The sequence below is a fragment of the Carcharhinus amblyrhynchos genome, chromosome 5 (genome assembly GCF_965287045.1).
Source record: "Carcharhinus amblyrhynchos chromosome 5, sCarAmb.v2.hapA, whole genome shotgun sequence".
Lineage (NCBI taxonomy): Eukaryota > Metazoa > Chordata > Chondrichthyes > Carcharhiniformes > Carcharhinidae > Carcharhinus > Carcharhinus amblyrhynchos.
In genome coordinates, this window is record NC_137328.1 from 78,969,468 (window position 1) to 78,988,145 (window position 18,678).

Genomic DNA, 18,678 nt, shown 5'->3' on the forward strand with positions numbered 1-18,678 from the left:
TTGATCCGGCGCTCACTATCAGAGGTGGCATCACAGTGGGTACCTGGCAGCCAAAGCCCGCCCACGTAGGTTCCCTTCACTGAGAAAGAATCAGGACATCGCAGTCCAGATTGTAAATAGTTTTATCCGTCCACTCCACACATCACCCAATTGAAGAGGGCTTCTCATCTGCCCATATTATACTGTGCCATAATCTTCCCACACACATTTGGTTGTGGGATGAGGAATCTATTGTTATACTGTGCCATGGTCCTCCAACAAGGACACATGCCACACACCAACATTTGATTTTCACGCTCTGCAAACTCCTTGCCCCACTCAACCCCATTAAACACTGATTGCTGACCAACCCTTCGTATGACACTACTGGGCCTTCATTATTCATTTACTTATTTCTTTTTCTTCCAAAGGAGGGGAGTCATACGACATTCTTTTAATGAAATCGATAAGAAAATCAGATATTAATAAGAATTAACAGGTGCTACCTAGATCTCCCTCAGAATGAACTACATACTTCTCTGCTATCTGGGACTCCTCGTCTCAGACCGAACCACAAACACCGCCTCAACCAAAGACCAGAAGAGCAGCCTACAATATCCCGGACATATGTAGTTCACCCCAGCAGATGCAGGCAATCCTATGGATACACCCCAATAAGAGTATCACCTGTGGGTATAATAACCAAAGAGTGGTGTACAGGAAAGATAATGGGAGCTCTGATTACTGCTCCCTAAGGGCGACCCTCACTAGTGATCGGTGGGCGTACACTAACCATAGGTGCATGGAGTTAGCCTATCTATGGTCCAGAAAAGGGGCTGGAATTAGGAAAGAAGTGCCTGCTTGGGTTTCCTCCAGGTGCTCCGGTTTCCTTCTGCAGTCCAAAGGGTGTGGGTTAGGTGCATTGGTCATGCTAATTTGCCCCTTAGTGTCCTGGGATGCATAGACTAGAGGGATTAGCAATGTAAGTATGTGGGTTATGGGGATAGGACCTCGGTGGGATTGTTGTCAGTGCAGACTCGATGTGCCAAATGGCCTCCTTCTGCAATGTAGGGATTCTATGATTCTTTGACAGTGAACCAAGCCGGGAATCGAACTTGGGTCCCTAGCACTGTGAGGCAGCAGTGCTAACCATTGTGCCACCACTTGTCATTCAGAACGAGTATATTTACTGTGAAATTAAATCCGGGGTAAAACCTTGGAGTAAGCAAACTGGTCAAAAGTATCTGAGAATTAACAGATACAACACTGCCATTCTACAACATTATGGCATATCATCCTAACTCCACTTCCCTGCCTTTTCGCTACAGCCCTTTATCCTGCTATTTATCCATCTCAAATGTTTACAGCTTGAACAACTGTAATGAGGATTTTTCTGCCTGCTCTGCCACTACAAGAGTGAGTGTTTGAAGCTCTATAGTTACTTCCCTTAAACTCTTTCACCTCTGTTTCATTTTCATTACAGTTCTCTATGTCACATTCTGACCCACCTTTGAACCCATCATTAAGACTAAACTTTTAGTCAACCTTCCTAATATCTCCATCCTTAGTTTAGTACCCATTTCATTGATCATGTGCCTATTAAATACTTTGAAATGTTTTCTACATCAAAAACACTGGATAAATACAAGTAGTTGTTTTGTTGGTGTGATGAGAGTTTGTCATACTAATGGGAAGCATGCAACACTTCAACTCTAACTCAATCAAGTATTGTTGTGGAAGAATGTTATCAGTATGGCATCAGTACAATTTGATGGCCAAAGCAAAAACATTTTTAAAATTAACTTTACAAATAAAATCACAAAATAAGAACACAATTATTAGAACAGAAAGAAGCCAATACCCACCTTTTCATAATCTTCAGTGGTGAAGTCTCTATCTTTCTGTAGGATCTCATGAAGCCGAGCTTTAACCCGCTGCTGGCAACTACTCAAGGAATCACTGACACTGTCTAGCAAGCCATTCATGTTAGCACTTTTAACCATCTGTACAAGAATTGGGGTTAGTTCCCCTTCCAGAGCTAGCAATCCCTAGTTGTAAATAGTCAACATAAGTTTAGGTAGCATTTCACACAAACAAATCCATCTCATTTTATATTATTTACAGCAGCACTTTAGAATAATGTTTTTATTCTCAAGAGAAATTACCATAAACAGCAGAACTGGACACTACCTAAAATTTACCTTCTGTTTCTGATCAGTTATTTTGACATTGTGTTTTGAGAACACATGGTTCATATTACTTTGAGTTTTAAAATAAAATTATGCCAATCAATTTGAAGTCTGTATCAGCTAAATAACTGATCATTAATTTTGCCAGGATAACAGATGTGGCTCCATATTTAATCAAATCTTATTTTACAAATGTTGATGCAAAATATTCTGCCTTGTTTCATTTCATTTTATAACTGACCTGGCAAACATTTATTAAAAAATAACTTCAGTCATTCAAATTTTCTCAGAAGGAAAAATAATGTCCAAAATGTACTGTTCTAAACCAATGAGTAAGTAAAATGGTTATTATAGTGCTCTTTCAATTTGATGTGTACCTTGAGCTGACATCTGTTTGCAATCAGAGCCACAAGGCTGATCCACAGTATCAGAGAAAAAAAATTACGAAATATCAATATATCTTGGGCTTTTCAATAAAAGGAAAAATGTTACATTTACAGAGTGCCTTTCTTGACCACACAACGTCTTAAAGTGCTTTACAACCAATGAAGTATTTCTGTAGTGTTGTCACTGTTATGAAAGGAAGCAACTAATTGAAAATCTTCTGGAGTAAATTTCTTTACAGTGGGTGAGAATTGGGGACATGCTAGGTTAAAAGGGAAAGGGTGGGAGAGACAAAAAACAGGAACATAACCGAGGCATGCCATGAAAGCAAGAAAAACACTGATTCAAATTGGAGAAACCTCAGGCTGTATCAAGAGAATCTTGGTCCAAATTATTACTTGCCTTTCACTAAGTTTGTGATGATGGCAAAATACAAAGATTTCTGTGGATACTTTTACAATGCAATGGCAACAGTACAAAACATTTTCATGTAATTACTGTTTAAATCCTTAGTATGTGTGAGTATGTACGTCAAAATGGAATGTGACACCACAAAAAATGGAAACTTAGTTATTTCACTTCAGAGTTGTATCAGAAATTGAACTGCAGAATTATATGACAAATGTTTAGCAAACTGCAAAGCATAATCATTTCATAGTGAAGTTACTATTGTACATAAATAAGCCCAAACAAATAATTACATGCTGCGTTTAAAGGAGGGGTAAAATCAGGGGAAAAAAAAGAAATACAACTTTTTTTTCAGATGGATCAGTTATGGTGGGCTGAATGGTGTTCTTGATCAATATTCATCTTTGCAATCTTGCATAATAGTTTATATGGATCTGAATAAAATATCCAGTTTGAACATGACTGACGTACCCATCAGATTAAATTATTTGACGGCTTTATGGTCAAACAAGTCTTAGCACATCAAGTTGAGGAACAGGTTCAGGATCAGAAACAAATTAAAAAGCATTCTGAGAAAAACATACTTAGAAGTTACTCCAGAGGGCACAAAAATAACTTCTATTACTACCAAATAATACAACTTTTAAAATGTTAGTGGGAAAAAGCATAAACATTTCATAAAATTCTAGGCATTTCAAACCTTGGCAAAGGCTGCTGCTGTCATTTGAACTCTCCCTTCATCTGATGCGTAGATCTTTAGATCATGCCGATACGTACTATGCAATCGGAGTAAACCACAACCGGGAAATCCTGCATAATCTCCTGAAACAATTTTTGGGTATGAAATGCAAAAAGTGAAGATCGAAGAATGTAGAAGTATCAAATATTCAACCCAAATATTGCCAACATGTACAACAACTGAATTAACAGTCTTAACATAATCTACTATGCTATTTAGATCAGCAAGCACTATCGGTATTGCATTACGCAAGAGTTCACTCCTTTTTGTTCAATACCGTAGATTTGTTGATTCACATATAAATTTCTTCTGTTCATAATGTATTTCAAATGGACTGTTGTTCAACAACTGGGTGGAAACTACAATTCAACTTCGACAAGTTACTAACGACAAATTTGAAATTAATGGTTTCACTCTAATGTAGCAACTTTATTTATTGAATGTGAACATTCAGGGTCTTTCACAGGATCAAAAAACGTTGGGACATAGAGCTACAAATTTTTGGATATTTTAATCGGCTCTATCCTATTTGACAGTTTTCATCAAGGATAATAACTTTTTTGTTGAGTTCCCCTTCTGTAAAACACAGACATTTTCTGCAGTGGAATCATTATATTAATGCAAGTTACAGTGCTGAACATTAAAAGCCATAGTTTTCCTCACTTTTACCAGATTGAATAAAAACAGTAAAATATAAACTTTATTTTTGTATTTTTTTTTGATGTGCAACACTTGTGACAACCTGATGTTAAATTCCTGCCACTTCTGCATGGGTATCTTTTATGTAATTGTCTCATAATTATACAATTGTGGAGGCAATGGCCTAGTGTATTATGGCTGGACTATTAATCCAGAAACTCAGCTACTGTTCTGAGTGACTCAGGCTTGAATCCCACCGCGGCAGATGGAAGAGTTTGAATTCATTAAAAGAAAATCTGGAATTAAGAATCTATGATGATCATGAAACCATAGTCAACTGTCAGAAAAGGCCATCTGGTTCACAAATGTCCTTTAGGGAAGCAAATCTGCCATCCTTACTTAGCCTGACCTACATGTGACTCGAGAGCCACACCAATATGGTTGACTCTCAACTGCCCTCGGGCAACTCAGTGGGCAATAAATGCTGGCCAGTCAGCAACACCCATTTCCCACAAATGAATATAAAAAAAATACAATCTAACTGCTGGGTAGCTTCATAATCAATGTTTCAGTACGGCCCCTCCCACATTTGACGACAGTTTAATCATCTTCAAGTGATTTCATCCCTCAGACAAGTTTTAATTAAAATCATGAGTTTGAAAATTGCTGTTTTTAATTTTATTTATAAACAGGTTATTTATCCATAGTTGGTGTTCAAGGAATTCAGCTCCAAGATTTGATTTAATTCTGCAGTCATAATACTAATCCAAACCAGCCTTCAAGCTTTCAGCTGTTTTTGCCACAGGCTGGCACTGATTTGATTTGATTTATTGTCACAAGTATTAACAGTGAAAAGTAGTGTTTCTTGGGGCTATTTAGACAAAACATACCATTCATAGAGAAGGAAACGAGACTGCAGAATGAAATATTACAGTCATAGCTAGGGTGCAGAGAAAGATCAACTTAATGCAAGGCAAGTCCATCCAAAAGTCCAACAGCAGCAGGGAAAATGCTGTCTTGAGTCAGTTGGTACATGACCTCAGACTTTTGTATCTTTTTCCCCAAAGGGAGAAGGTGGAGAATGCCCAGGATGCGTGAGGTCCTTAATTATGCTGGCTGCTTTTCCATGGCAGCGGGAAGTGTAGACAGAGTCAATGGATGGGAGGTTGCTTTGCATGATGGATAGGGCTACATTCATGACCTTTTGTAGTTACTTGAGGTCTTAGGCAGAGTAGGAGCCATACCAAGCATTTGTAAAAGTTGGAGTCGTAACTGACATGTCAAATTTCCTTAGTCTTCTGAGAAGCGTTGGTAGGCTTTCTTAACTATAGTATCAGCATGGTGATGGTGGTGGGGGGGTGCTGGGGAGACCAGGGCAGATTGTTGGTAATCTGGACACCTAAAAACTTGGAGCTCTCGACCCTTTCTACTTCGTCCCCATTGATATAGATATCATCACTATTCCCAGAGTTGACCTTGGGCCGTTCTCAGCTGCCAATACTAATTTCTTAGCCTTTCCCCCATCACTGCTCCTCATTCCTCCTGCAAACCAGAAAAGGTTGACACTGACCAGGAAGAAAACTGGAATGAGTGAAGAAGTAAAAGGATTAAAAAAAAGACAGGAGAAAGGAGAACTATGAACTTTTAGGGCAAAGAGGGAGGCAGCAAGAATTCCAAGATGAGGACTTGGTGACTGAAAAATCATCCTTCAATGGTGAAATAAAAGGGGAAGGAAGCAAGCAATGACCTGGGACAGGATTGTGTTTTTGGAGGTCAGGAACCCAACGGAATCATTTTTGGATTCCAACACTTCACAAGGGTGAAAGCAGTCATAGCCTGCTATTTTGCCCAAAGTTAAAAGCTAATTGACTGGAGGGGTGGATTTGAAAGCCAATTGGTGGCAGTGGGCACAGGATGGGGGCACAAAAATGTGAGTCTGATTTAAAGGAAGCCATTACAGTGGAAGCCCAAGGTCAACAGGAGAGACTATGATGCTGTTAAAATATTTAGTGATGTTCTTTACTTTGCCAAAGCAAGTGCAACATGATATCCAGATGATTGGCCTCCAGGTCTCCAGCTGTCTGCAAACACAACAGCTGAGAAACTCAAGGGTGGATGGTATTCGTGAATATAGGAGTTTTGTGTTCAAGGTAATTACTGAAACAGAAGGCTAAGTCAGGGCTCCATTGTTAATGATCTGACAGCACTGATAATGCAGATTCTTACTTAGATAAGCCCCTGGCATTGGTGAGAGGTCACTCTCATTGTCCAGCAGGAGATGGCACATAGTGCAAATCAAAAGGTGAACACAGGAGGAGGAATGTCTTGGTTTACCATCTTCACAGCTAATGAACATCGCTTGCTCAATGTCTGGTGGCCAAGTGGACAATGAAGAGATGGGAATACTTGGAGAAGTGGGTGACAAGATATTGAAATAAGTAAATAGATGCAAAAATTTCAAACATATTGGGAAGCCTCTACAGAGGCTTCTGATATCAGAGGAAATTCTCATGGTCTCCTTGACTCTCTCACTGGGTCAGTTGTGGAGGATAGCATGCTGGAGGTACTGCAGCAACATTATAGCAACACTGTAGCAATAGTTGAGAAAGAACCAGCATCAAATTGGATGTTCTACAGGTGGATAAGACATGGGTAGAAATTTGCATGAGTAGAAAGGTTTGTTGCGTTCAGCTGTTAAAGTTCAAGGCGAAATGGAAAGGGGTTTTACAACTGGGAAAAGATAATAAATATGACAAAGTTATTAAATTTTGTTTTACCGAAAGGTGGGGACCATAAGGGGAACACAGAAGATTTTATATCCTGGGAAAGGAGAATTTCAAAGCAAGATAAGGGTAATGGGAAATTATTAAAGAGGGAAAACACATTTATAGAGACGTTGGGAGTTGTATTGGCTGAGACCATACAAGATCTCCTGACGAGAATGCTTTGTTGGGACAGAACTGAAAAATTAAATAAGCAGCTTTTAGCCAGCACAGAGAAGTGTCTAGTTGTTCCAGAGAGCAGAGTTTTGGTTTAAAGTCTTGAATTTCTGCAGCTGGGTTTGGAGGCTCCTGACTTCACTGCACGTTTTCTTGTGGTAAAATGCAAATGGAAAATGATGTGATTTCTTATCAAGTTTTCCTTGGGATTTGGTTTGCATGGCACTTACCACCTGCCGATCATAAAACGACATATTAAAGCTCCCTGAGTCAATGCAGAGTCATAGGCTCCAAATGGAGGAGTCCATTCAGCTCATGCGCACCGTTATGGTTCAAAATCTCCAACTGTTATGTTCTCAACAGATGGTAATATGGACAATTCAGATCCCAAAGTGAAACCTGACTCGGTAAGCAAAACTTATATTTTTTATGTAGAAACCTTGGAGGGTGTTTACTGAACACATTCACAGGAGTCAGCCAGTGTACTTTTAAAACAAAGAATAAAATGTTTATTAAACAAGAAAAACGAACAATGTTACACTAGACAAAAATGTTTGAAAGATTTTAATACGAATACCAATTTGAGTTAAATCACCTGTTTCTTCACTACAACTATACCTTTATAGATATACGAAGTTGTATAGAGGTATACAATTTACAATATTTATCTTGTATTCTACTTTCTGGGGTGAGTATGCAGTAATAAACAAACTGTGGTTGGAGACACCACACTCCAAAATGAACAACTGATGCCACCAAAGTCAATTCCATGGATTACTCATCAACCCCCTCCCCCAGACATTTGTTGTGCCCCAAACCCACTGAAACTCTTCTCAAGAGGCCCTCCAATTTCCATGCTTGAAGACGACATCTTGGACTCCCATATATCACTTCCATTCGGACATCTTCAACAAGGATCGAGCTCCAGGGTTTCAATCTCCCCTTCTGATATTTTGTCATGCTGAGCAGAACACCACTGCTCCAAAAGTCTGCAGTATGGAGTCACCAATGTTTGGCTGCTTCCTCAAATTTTCTGCGTTCTCTTGAGCCCACTTTTTTGAAGTGTGATCTCTGCAGCTTTCTCCCTTTAACTCACAGCCAATTAGTCTGCTCCTTAGTTTCAGCTTCGTTCAACAGGTTCCATTTATGATCCCCGTCCTTATTCTTTACCTTGATTTGTCTTTTGGGATTTCATTATGTCCCTCTCCCTGGTTGAGGATCTTCACAGTTTGAGACCTTCATCCTGACCCCATTCTATGTTCTGCTTCTTGGGATACCTTCTCTTCAGGTCACCTAACATCAAGTTTTGTGCCGTTTCACCATTTTTCCCCATTCGGCAGCCACAGGACTGCTTTCCAATCTGAAATGAGGAAAAAAAAAATTGCACATCTCCACAGGGCCAGTTCCCAGTCTGAAGATGAGAAAATTCTCCATCTGCATGAGTAGATGTACATTGGCCGACACGTTCACAGGCACTCCAATTCCATTTCCAATCTCGGATTGTTTTTCATCATGGGGTTTTTCTCCCAACGCACTCCACTGAGAGAGTGACCAACCGCATGGAGTGTCATTCGTGGTAGCACTCTGAATGGTTGCAGGAACAGCACAGAATGCATGCAGCATCTGCCACACTGACCAGTCAGTGTTGCTGTTGGTGGACTAACGTGAAGTGCATGCCAGCTGCACCCTAATGATGGTCCCCTCCACTTGGAATCTTCCAATCCATCATGTAATCCCAAAGAAATTTCAAACAGCCTTCAACAAGCTGACAAGTTCATTAACAAGTTTAACTGGCCAATAATCGGAATCAGGCAGGTTGTGGATTCACACCTTCCATCCACTAGACCAAAACTGCCGAATCAGAACAGTGATGGGAAACCAGTACAATAGCCTGTGGCACTAATTGTCATGCCTGCCCAGCTTCATTCTGTCTCCCACATGGCAACAAAAATTCTCCCCCTCGATGTCAAAGGCCTGCAATGCAGATAGGAACATATGGCTAGAACAGGTTGTTCAGGTAGGATGAACATGAAAACATTTGAAGGCAAAGACAAGAAACTTGAATTTGACTGGGAACACAGGAAGCCAGCAGAACTCAGACAGTGGGTGCTCAAGACTTTGATGAGGCTGTGAAGTGTTGAATTACATGGAGTTTGAGGGAAACGAATGAGAACAACATTGACAAATTTAATCCTTGAAGTGAAGGTGGTACTGATTTAGCATTTCATGAACAATGCTGGGAATAGATAGCTGCAAGCAAGCAAAATTGAAGACATGGACGTACATGTCCACCGATTACAGGCGGATAAGGTAGTGAAGAAGGTATACAGTATGCTTGCCTTTATCAGTCGGGGCATTGAGTATAAAAGATTCACAGATCATACTGCAGCTGTACAGAGACTTAGTTAGGCCTCATTTAGAATATAGTGTACAATTCACTACCAGAAGGTGTAGATGCTTTGGAGAGGGTACAGAAGAGATTACCAGGATGTTGCCTGGTCTGGAAGGTATTAGCTATGAGAGGTTGGATAAACTTGGTTTGTTCTCACTGAAACAACAGAGGTTGATGGGTGACCTGATAGAGGTTTACAAGACTATAAATGATATGGACAGAATGGATAGTCAGATGCACTTTCCTAGGATAGAAAAGTTAGTACAAGGGGCTATAGGTTTAATGCGCATAGGGAAAAGTTTAGAGGAGATGTGCGAGACAAGTTTTTTTTTACACAATAGGTGATGTCTGGAACACGCTGCCCAGGGAGGTGGCGCAACCAGATGCGATCGCAGCGTTTAAGGGGCAACTGGATGAATACATGAGTAGGATGGGAATGGAAGGGTACAGATTCCATAAATGCACATGGTTTTTGTTTAGGCAGGCAACATGATCGGTGCAGGTTTGGAGGGCCAAAGAGCCTGTTCCTGTGCTGTATTGCTCTTTGTTTGAAACAAACATAATAAAGGCATTGAAGCAAGTTCAGCCAGCCTTTCTTCAACTCAGGTTTTTTTCCATTTTCTAACATATACCACCATATCAAATGGGAAGCAGCTACATCCAGAAAAAATATATATTATGATGTTGGATTAAAACACAGGAACATTGTAAGGTTTACCGCAGCCTGCTGATCCCTTGGAGGCAAGGCATGTTAATTGCGCCATTCCATGTGTTGGAAATAAGAGATGTACGTGATCAAGGAATTGCTCCTGGTAACAAGCAGTTGTAAGTCAGGTGTCACAAAAAGAAAGTCCAAATAAAATTCAGCAGATCACGTTCCCTTTGTTGGAAAAGCAAAATTGATTTACAAACATGGCTGACATGCCTAGCGAGAAAACACTTGCATCAGTAGCACACCTGAGGATGTCCCAAAATGATTTACAGTCTGATTTAATTACTTTGCAATCACTGTTATGTCAGTTAATATGGTCACTTGCAGTCTCAAAACACTGCTTTTTAAATGTTGCTAGCTTTCATGATTTTGCAATTTTCCTGCTTCAACTACACTGTACAATCTAGAGGGTACAAAAACACAAATTACATTCAAACGGCAAAAAATATTCTCAGATATTCCACATTTACACTACTCATGGGTGTGTCCATGGAAACCTCACTTTGCTGTGTGCACAGAAAAGGTGAGTTGGTAATAGAATCCAAACTGTGATTTTTTTTTTAAGAGAAGGGATACGTTTTTTAAAAAGTCATGGCAAGTACTAGGGCATAACATTTTTGTGTAAAAGTTGAATTTTTCAGATCAAATATTTTAGCCAACTTTTACACAGCCCAAGTCTTTGGGTGTTTACTTTCAACTAACATGCACCCAACATAGCTCTCAAAAAAATTCATGAAGTAATGGAGCATGCGGCATACATACCAGACATATATTGTTGGTTTCATTCTCTCTGTTTTTATCAGGGAACCCCCCCACATCCAAGGAGAAGTGTTGGTTGAGCCTACCATTCCAAAAACTAATCAGGGCTGGGGAAAGGATGGCACGCGCCTATGTACAATGTCGCCCCCCCCCCCCGACCTAAGCCTTGGCATAGGGGATTGCACTGAGCTAACACTCACAAGGGCTTGTTTTACGTGGCTTAGCCCCCTCAGAAGTGATAGACGAGGACAGGATGTTCTCAGATATTCAATTATTTAATGTTCACTCTTAACGTTGGCCCACTGTTTCCATGCATGCTGTTTGTTCCCCTTCTCTAATCAGTCAAGTTTCTCCACCACAAAAATTAAACTCTGTCAACATCTTCCTGAGATGTTAACTGAGAAGTCGATTCTGGAGGAAATGTAGTTAAGTGCAACTTCTTTTTAAATGAATAATGGATTGAGATTTTGATGTGATTATAGTGATTTATATTGGGGCTATCATCTCTGAGAAAATCTATTAACTTTTATATGAAGTGTATGAAAAAATATTTTTTGTAAGCCAAAAATCATGAGATTGACTTTTGCACGAGACCAACTTTCAAATAAGAATATAGAGTAGTTACTAGTGATGAAACTGTTCAGAAACATGATTTTGTTTCATTGTTTTACCTTGTCCTCCTGGATACATGCACCGGAAAGCACGACCCAATTCTTCAGCTTGGACCCTGCCTGCTGGAGTCAGTTCTCCACCCCACTTTAATACCAGCAATAGTGAAGGTTCCTCCCTTTTGTTGTCTGTTAATGAGAAGTTGTTTAGAATTACTCAGAGCAAGGAAGAACTTGCATTTATGTAGCACCCTTTAAATCTCAGCACATCCTAAAGCATTTTAAAACCAAGCATTTTTGAAGTATAACCAATTTCACTCAGCCAAGTCCCACAAATAGCCTCGACATAATAGGAAAAAATATATTCTTACTGACATCACTAAAAAAATTTGAACAGGCCTTCTGTCCTAGAGGAACATATGGAGTCTCGGTAGAATAGACCCATACCCACCCAAGAGCATTTCTGTGTTAGGGCTAAATATTGGTCAAGACAAAGGTGAACGTCCCTGCTCATCTTCAACTTTTAATTCAACTTTTAAACAAAACCGTGGGATCATTTAAGTTCACTTGAGGTGTCAGGTAGGACTTTCAGGGTTTCAAGCAAAATATGTCACCTCTGCCAGTGCAGCACTTACTCCATAGTCTGAATTATGCTCACAAGACTCTGTGGTGGAAACTGAACACACAACTTTGACAGTGATGACACTTTAGACGAAGCTGACACTTTAATTGGAGTTGCTACCATTTGAGCAACAGGTTATAGAGCACCTTTGCAATGGGAACAGAGCTAGGCAATTGCAGGAAACAAAAATTGTATGCTTTCACTTAAAGTTACTGCTTACCTATATGACAGAGATTTCAATGTTTGGTAACTTTGTCAAATTACAGCTATGCAACCATCATTGCCTAAACCATTCTGCTCCATTAAATGTGCAGTAGTCAGCAACAGAAGTAGTTTACACTTAATAAGTTCCTTCAACAATTCAACAAGAAATGAAAGAAAAAAGCCATGAAGGCATACCATCTTCTTCACTTGAGGTCTTTGTACATCCAAGAGGTAGATATGTTAACTGAACTTTACGATTTATTCCAGAAAAATGTCCATACCTGTTAAAATAATTAAAATTGCTGATTGTTTGAGAGGCTGTTAAAATGCGTACATAACATTTTCCTACATTAAGCTGCTGTATAAATGCAAATGTCCAGAAGTGCTTCACAAGAAGCACATAAAGTGGAAATTGACACATATCTGAAGAATTAAAGAAACATTATTTGTTTTGATAAAGGTATCCAGAAAAAAAGGTGGTTGTACCATTGAGATGACCTTCCCCTGAATTGTGCTGGGACAAATGTTCTGGCGGGCCCTAGGATGGTATAGAGGACTTTAAACTAAATAATGGTGATGAGGGATCAAGTTTGGGAAGATGTAGTATGTTAAAGAGGAAAGACAAGGCAAGAGAGAGCAAGTAATAAGGGAAATGATGATCACAGCATAGCAGGAAGAGACAAAGTGCACAAACCCAAGAACGCGCCAATACATTAGGCATTGACATTACAAAAACAGTAAAATGACAGAACTAAAGCTCTGTATCTGAATGTACATATCATTCAGAACAAAACAGATGAATTGATAATACAAGCTGAAATAAATATGTATGATCTGGTGGCCATTACAGAGATATGGCTGCAGGATGACAAAAACTGGGACCCTGAATACTCAAAAGGTACATGACATTTAGGAAGAACAGGAAGCTCAGAGAAGATGGAGAACCATCTCTTAATTAAGGATGCCATTGGTACTATTGAAAGTGATGGCCTTAGTTCTAGCGATTAAGCTGTACGATCAGCTTGAGAAATAGTAAAGCTAGGTTGCCACCTCGGAGTGTTTTATAGGCCCTCTAACTGCAATTGCACTGTAGAACAGAGGATGCGAGAAGAAATAATGAAGGCTTATGGGAAAAGGTACAGCGATAATCATGGGTGATGTTTCACTTACATATAGATTGGACGAATCAGATTGGCACGAGTAGTCTGGATGATGAGTTCACAAAGAGTTTGTGGGACAGATTCCTACTACAGCATGTTTTAGCATCAACCAGAAAGCAGGCTGTATATTGGTAACATTCAATGATAACATAGTGAAGGTATAGCAGTGATCATAATGTGACTGAATTTCATGTTCAGTTGAGGGAGAAGAGAGTGATAGGTAGAAGTAAGAAGATTATTAGAACTAAAAGCTGACAAATCCCCAAGTCCTGACAGATTTCATCCTGGTGTCTTAATATGAATTGCCCGAGATAGTAGATGCATTGGTTTTAATTTTCCAAAATTCCCTAGATTCTGGAAAGATCCAATTAGATTGGAAAATAGCGAATGTGACTCCTCTGTTCCAGGAAACTAAAAGTCTAACTGTCCTTTAATTAGTTCAACATCTGTTGTGGGGGAATTTTTGGAATTGATTATTATGCAGTTGATAGCAGAATACTTAGAAAAACTCATTGCAATCAGGCAGTCAACATGATTTTGTGAAAGAAAAAAAATCGAGTTTGACAAATTTATTAGCATTCTTTGACGAAATAAAAGCAACATGGGATAAGGGGAACCTGTGAATGTGCTTTTCTGGATTTCCAGAAAGCATTTGATAAGATTATAACGCAAGATTACTGCACAAAATAAAAGCTCTGTGTGTAAAGGGTGACATATTTGCCTGGATAGAGGATTGGATAGTTAACAGGTAAAGAACAAAGAAAATCACAGCAGGAACAGGCCCTTCGGCCCTCCAAGCCTGCACTGACCATGCTGCCCGACTTAACTAAAACTCCCTACTGTTCCAGGGACCATATCCCTCTATTCCCATACTACCGTAAAAGTCACTACCATATCCATTTCCACCACATCCTCCGGTAGCGAGTTCCAGGCACCCACTATTCTTCGTGTAAGAGATCTGCCTCATACGTCTCCTTTAAACTTTGCCCCCTAGTAATTGACTCTTCCACCCTGGGAAAAAGCTGCTGACTATCCACTCTGTCCATGCCTCTCATAATCCTGTAGACTTCTATTAGGTCTCCCCATAATCTCCATATTCCAGTGAGAACAAACCAAGTTCCTCCAACCTCTCCTCATAGTTAATGCCCTCCACACCAGGCAACATCCTGGTAAATCTTTTCTGTACCCTATCCAAAGCCTTCACATCCTTCCGGTAGTGAGGTGACTAGAATTGAACATTATATTCCAAGTATGGCCTAACTAAGGTTCTATAAAGCAGCAACATGACTTGCCAATTTTTAAATCAATACCCCCGGCCAATGAAGGTAAGCATGCCATATGCCTTCTTGGCTACTTTCTCCACCCGCATTGTCACTTTCAGTGGCTTGTGTACCAGTACACCCAGATCCCTTTGCTTATCAATACTCTGAAGGGTTCTGCCATTTACTGTATATTTCCTATCTGTATCAGATCTTGAGTAGACATAATTAGGTCATTTTCAGGATACCAAGATATTACACAAATGGGATCACTGCGTTGAGACCTCAACTACCCACAATTTATATCAATGACTTAGATGAAGGGACCATATTTATGGTTGCTAAGTTTGCTGATATAAAAATAGGCAGGAGTGCACATTCTGAACAGAACACAAGGTGTCTGCAAAGGGACACAGGTAGGTAAAGACAGTGGGCAAAAATTTGGCAAATGGAATATAATGTGGGAAAATGTGAACTTGTCAATTTGGCAGGACAATTGGCAGGAGAGAGAGTGTAGAAATCTGCTGTACAAGGGGATCTGGGTGATTTAGTAGATGAATCACAAAAGTTTGAATGCACGTACATTAAATAATTAGGAAGATAAATTGCATGCTATATTTTGTTGCAAGGGCAATGGAATATAAAAGTAGGAATGTTTTGCCACAGTTGCACAGGATGCTGGTAAGACCGCATATGGAGTACTGAGTACAGTTTTATATATTTTTTTAAATAAGGAGACAAAGCTTCATCAGAGTTTATACTGAGCTTTGTGGGAACAGCGTAATAGGTTCAGGGGCAGAATCAGCATGACAGCAAGGACGAAAATTAAAATGGCAGGTCATCGGAAAGTCAGGATCATGCTTGCAGACTGAATGGGGATGTTCCACAAAGCAGTTACCCAATTGCTATTTGTAGAGGAAATTGAGTTGTGAGCAGCAAATATGATATCTAACTAAAATAATACATGTAAATCACTGCTCTACCTATTAGAAATTGAGAGCGACTGATGGTACCATCCTCACTGTGCTGTGCAGCTGTAGAGTTATTTTGAGGAGGTAGTACATATTCAATGGCGTCTTCGAGAAACATTGCCACTTTGGGCCCTGTGCTTAGCGGAGGTGGAGGAAGTAGAAGTATTCTCTGCTCCCCTGAAGTCATGTACAGCCTTTTACTGAGAGCCTTCATTCATTCCTCCTGTGCAAAGCTTCTCTTCTGCCAGTAAACCATGTCCCTGTGGGCTGAACTAAAGCCCTTATTAGTGCTAGCAGACTTTCTATTAACAGGCCTTTAACTGATCAGCACTCCTTACAAAAATCCAGCAACATTCCCTTTTGACTCTACTTTTTTAGAGCTCTTCAAACAAAGCTGAACACAGTACTTCCACTCACTCTGCAATAAGAAAAGACAGACAAAAAACTCTTAAGTAGCACTGGTAGGACTCCCTTATGTAGCTGAATGCTCAGAGTGTTTTAGAGAGGACATCAACAGTCTGTATTTAACGCGAGCCAACTGGAATGCTTAAAGCACATATATGGCATGCCTCTGCTTGCCCCCTTAGCTGTATGGTGCAGAGTGAATGGAAGCAGTCAAACAACTATTTTTGTCTTTTGGGCTTTCTATGGCACCGATGCCAGCAGTACGACAGATCCTAATTTCGTAGTTATAGAGTCCAAGCCAAAAAGGATAAAATAAGATCAAATCTTGAATAGAAAGTGAAATAAAGGTGGAGGAAAATTGATGGGATTAAGAGACAGAAAAGGGTTTTTAAAAACGTATACTTTTGAAAAGAAAATCACCAAAACAAATTAACTGTTCAAGCAATGAGACCCAAATAATTGTAAAATTAAACTTTCAGGACTATATATTTTGAGGGTCAGAGCGAATGCTTGTTTGTGAGTAATCATCAGAACATTAAAAATGGCAAATACTCCTGAAAGTATCAATCTCAAAATTTTTGGCTATTTCAATAGAGAACTGTGGGCAAATACTCCAATTTAACGCCATTGCATCTCTTTCAGTGATGACACTAGCAGAAAGGATTGTTACAGCGCACAGTGTAGGGGTGAGGTATCCCTTCCAGCAACTTCCAAATTTCTATTTTTAAATAGGCATGCACCGATGCCAGAAGTTGCTGTCTGATTTTCTGAATTATGACCATGAATACTATCAGCTTTACTTTATTCTCTACACGTAACCCAGGTCAGTTACATTAAATAGCTTACATTCTTGCAAGCCTCTCTTTTGTTAAATAAGCAAAACATAAAAATAAATAAATATGCAAACATTTGAATTAGCAGTACATTATTGAGCCTGTTCTGCTATTTGAGAAAATCATGGCTGATCAGACTGTGGGCTCAACTCTACTTTCCTTTCTATTCCCCATAATCTTTGATTCCCTTGTCAATCATGAATTATCAAACTCAGCCATAAAAATATTCAATGACCTTGCCTCGACTGCTCATTTCAATGTAACAATTTGCAGAAAAAATTTCTCATCTCCATCTTAAATGGGAGACCCATTATTTTTAAAATGTGTCTCTGAATTCTAATCTCTTGCACAATAGGAAACATCTTGTTAGCATCCACCAACTTCCCTCAGGATCACATGTTTCAATATGATCACCTGTCATTCTTCTAAATTCCAGTGGATACAGGCTTAATCTGTCCAACCTTTCCTCATATAACTCCTTCATCCCAGGAATCAGTCAAGTGAACCATCTTTGAACTGCTTCTAATGCAATTATATCCTTTCTTAAATAAGGAGCCCAAAATTGCACACAGTACTTCATGTGATCTCACTAATGGCCAGTACAACTAAAGCAAAACTTCCTTACTTTAATATTCCATTCTCCCTGCATTAAACAACAACATTCAAGTTGCCTTCCTAATCACTTGCAGTACTGCTTTATGTGATTTATCTGGCAGGACACCCAGATTCCTCTTTTCAGCTTGTTCTACCTCTCTCTATTTTAAATTAGATCCTGCTTTTCTGGTTTAAGTGGACAGGTTCACATTTTCCCATGTTATATCCCATCTGCCAATTTTTTGCCCATTCACTTAACCTATCTATATCCCTTTGCAGAGCCCTTACATCCTCCTCACAACTCACTTTCCTACTTATCGTTTTGTCATCAGCAAATTTAGCTACCATTTGGTCCCTTTATCCAAGTCATTTACAAACATTATAAATAGTTGAGGCCACAGCACTAATTCTTGCGTCACTTCACTCGTTATAGCTTGCCAACCCAAAAATGATCCACTTATTCCTACTCTATCTTCAGTTAGCTAATCCTTTATCCATGCTAATATGTTATAGCATTATTACAAACAATGCATATGTAATCGCCACAGTCACTTATTTTAAATACAATAAACAGCTTAGACTAGAATATATGTGAAGCTGGTTTTAGTACTCACATCTCAAGCACAGTTTTCAATTGTTCAAGTTTTGATTTACTTTCTTCTATTTCTGAATCATTATTTTGGCCCAGTTCTGCTAAAAGATGCCTTGCAATATCCAAAACTTCCTGAAAGGACATTGGAAAAATATCTTAGAACAGTCTTCAGATTTTATTTCACACACACACACACACACACACACACACACACACACACACACACACACACACACACACACGACATAAAGAACATTACTTATTCATATAGTTATTTCTACATTTTGTAA

General features: G+C 39.4%; 1 protein-coding gene across 2 annotated transcripts in view; it reads right to left on the reverse strand.

Annotated features, from left to right (window-relative positions):
• The window catches only part of ppip5k2 (diphosphoinositol pentakisphosphate kinase 2), a 139,358-nt gene that overhangs the window by 78,546 nt on the left and 42,134 nt on the right, over nucleotides 1-18,678 (reverse strand). For both annotated transcript variants that reach the window (XM_080189064.1, XM_080189063.1), the window contains exons 12-16: nucleotides 18,411-18,520; nucleotides 12,770-12,855; nucleotides 11,812-11,937; nucleotides 3,661-3,782; nucleotides 1,845-2,027 (exon numbers count right to left, since the gene is read on the reverse strand). In XM_080189064.1, the coding sequence (XP_080045190.1) occupies nucleotides 1,845-2,027; nucleotides 3,661-3,782; nucleotides 11,812-11,937; nucleotides 12,770-12,855; nucleotides 18,411-18,520 (627 nt within the window). The remainder of the gene's footprint in view (nucleotides 1-1,844; nucleotides 2,028-3,660; nucleotides 3,783-11,811; nucleotides 11,938-12,769; nucleotides 12,856-18,410; nucleotides 18,521-18,678) is intronic.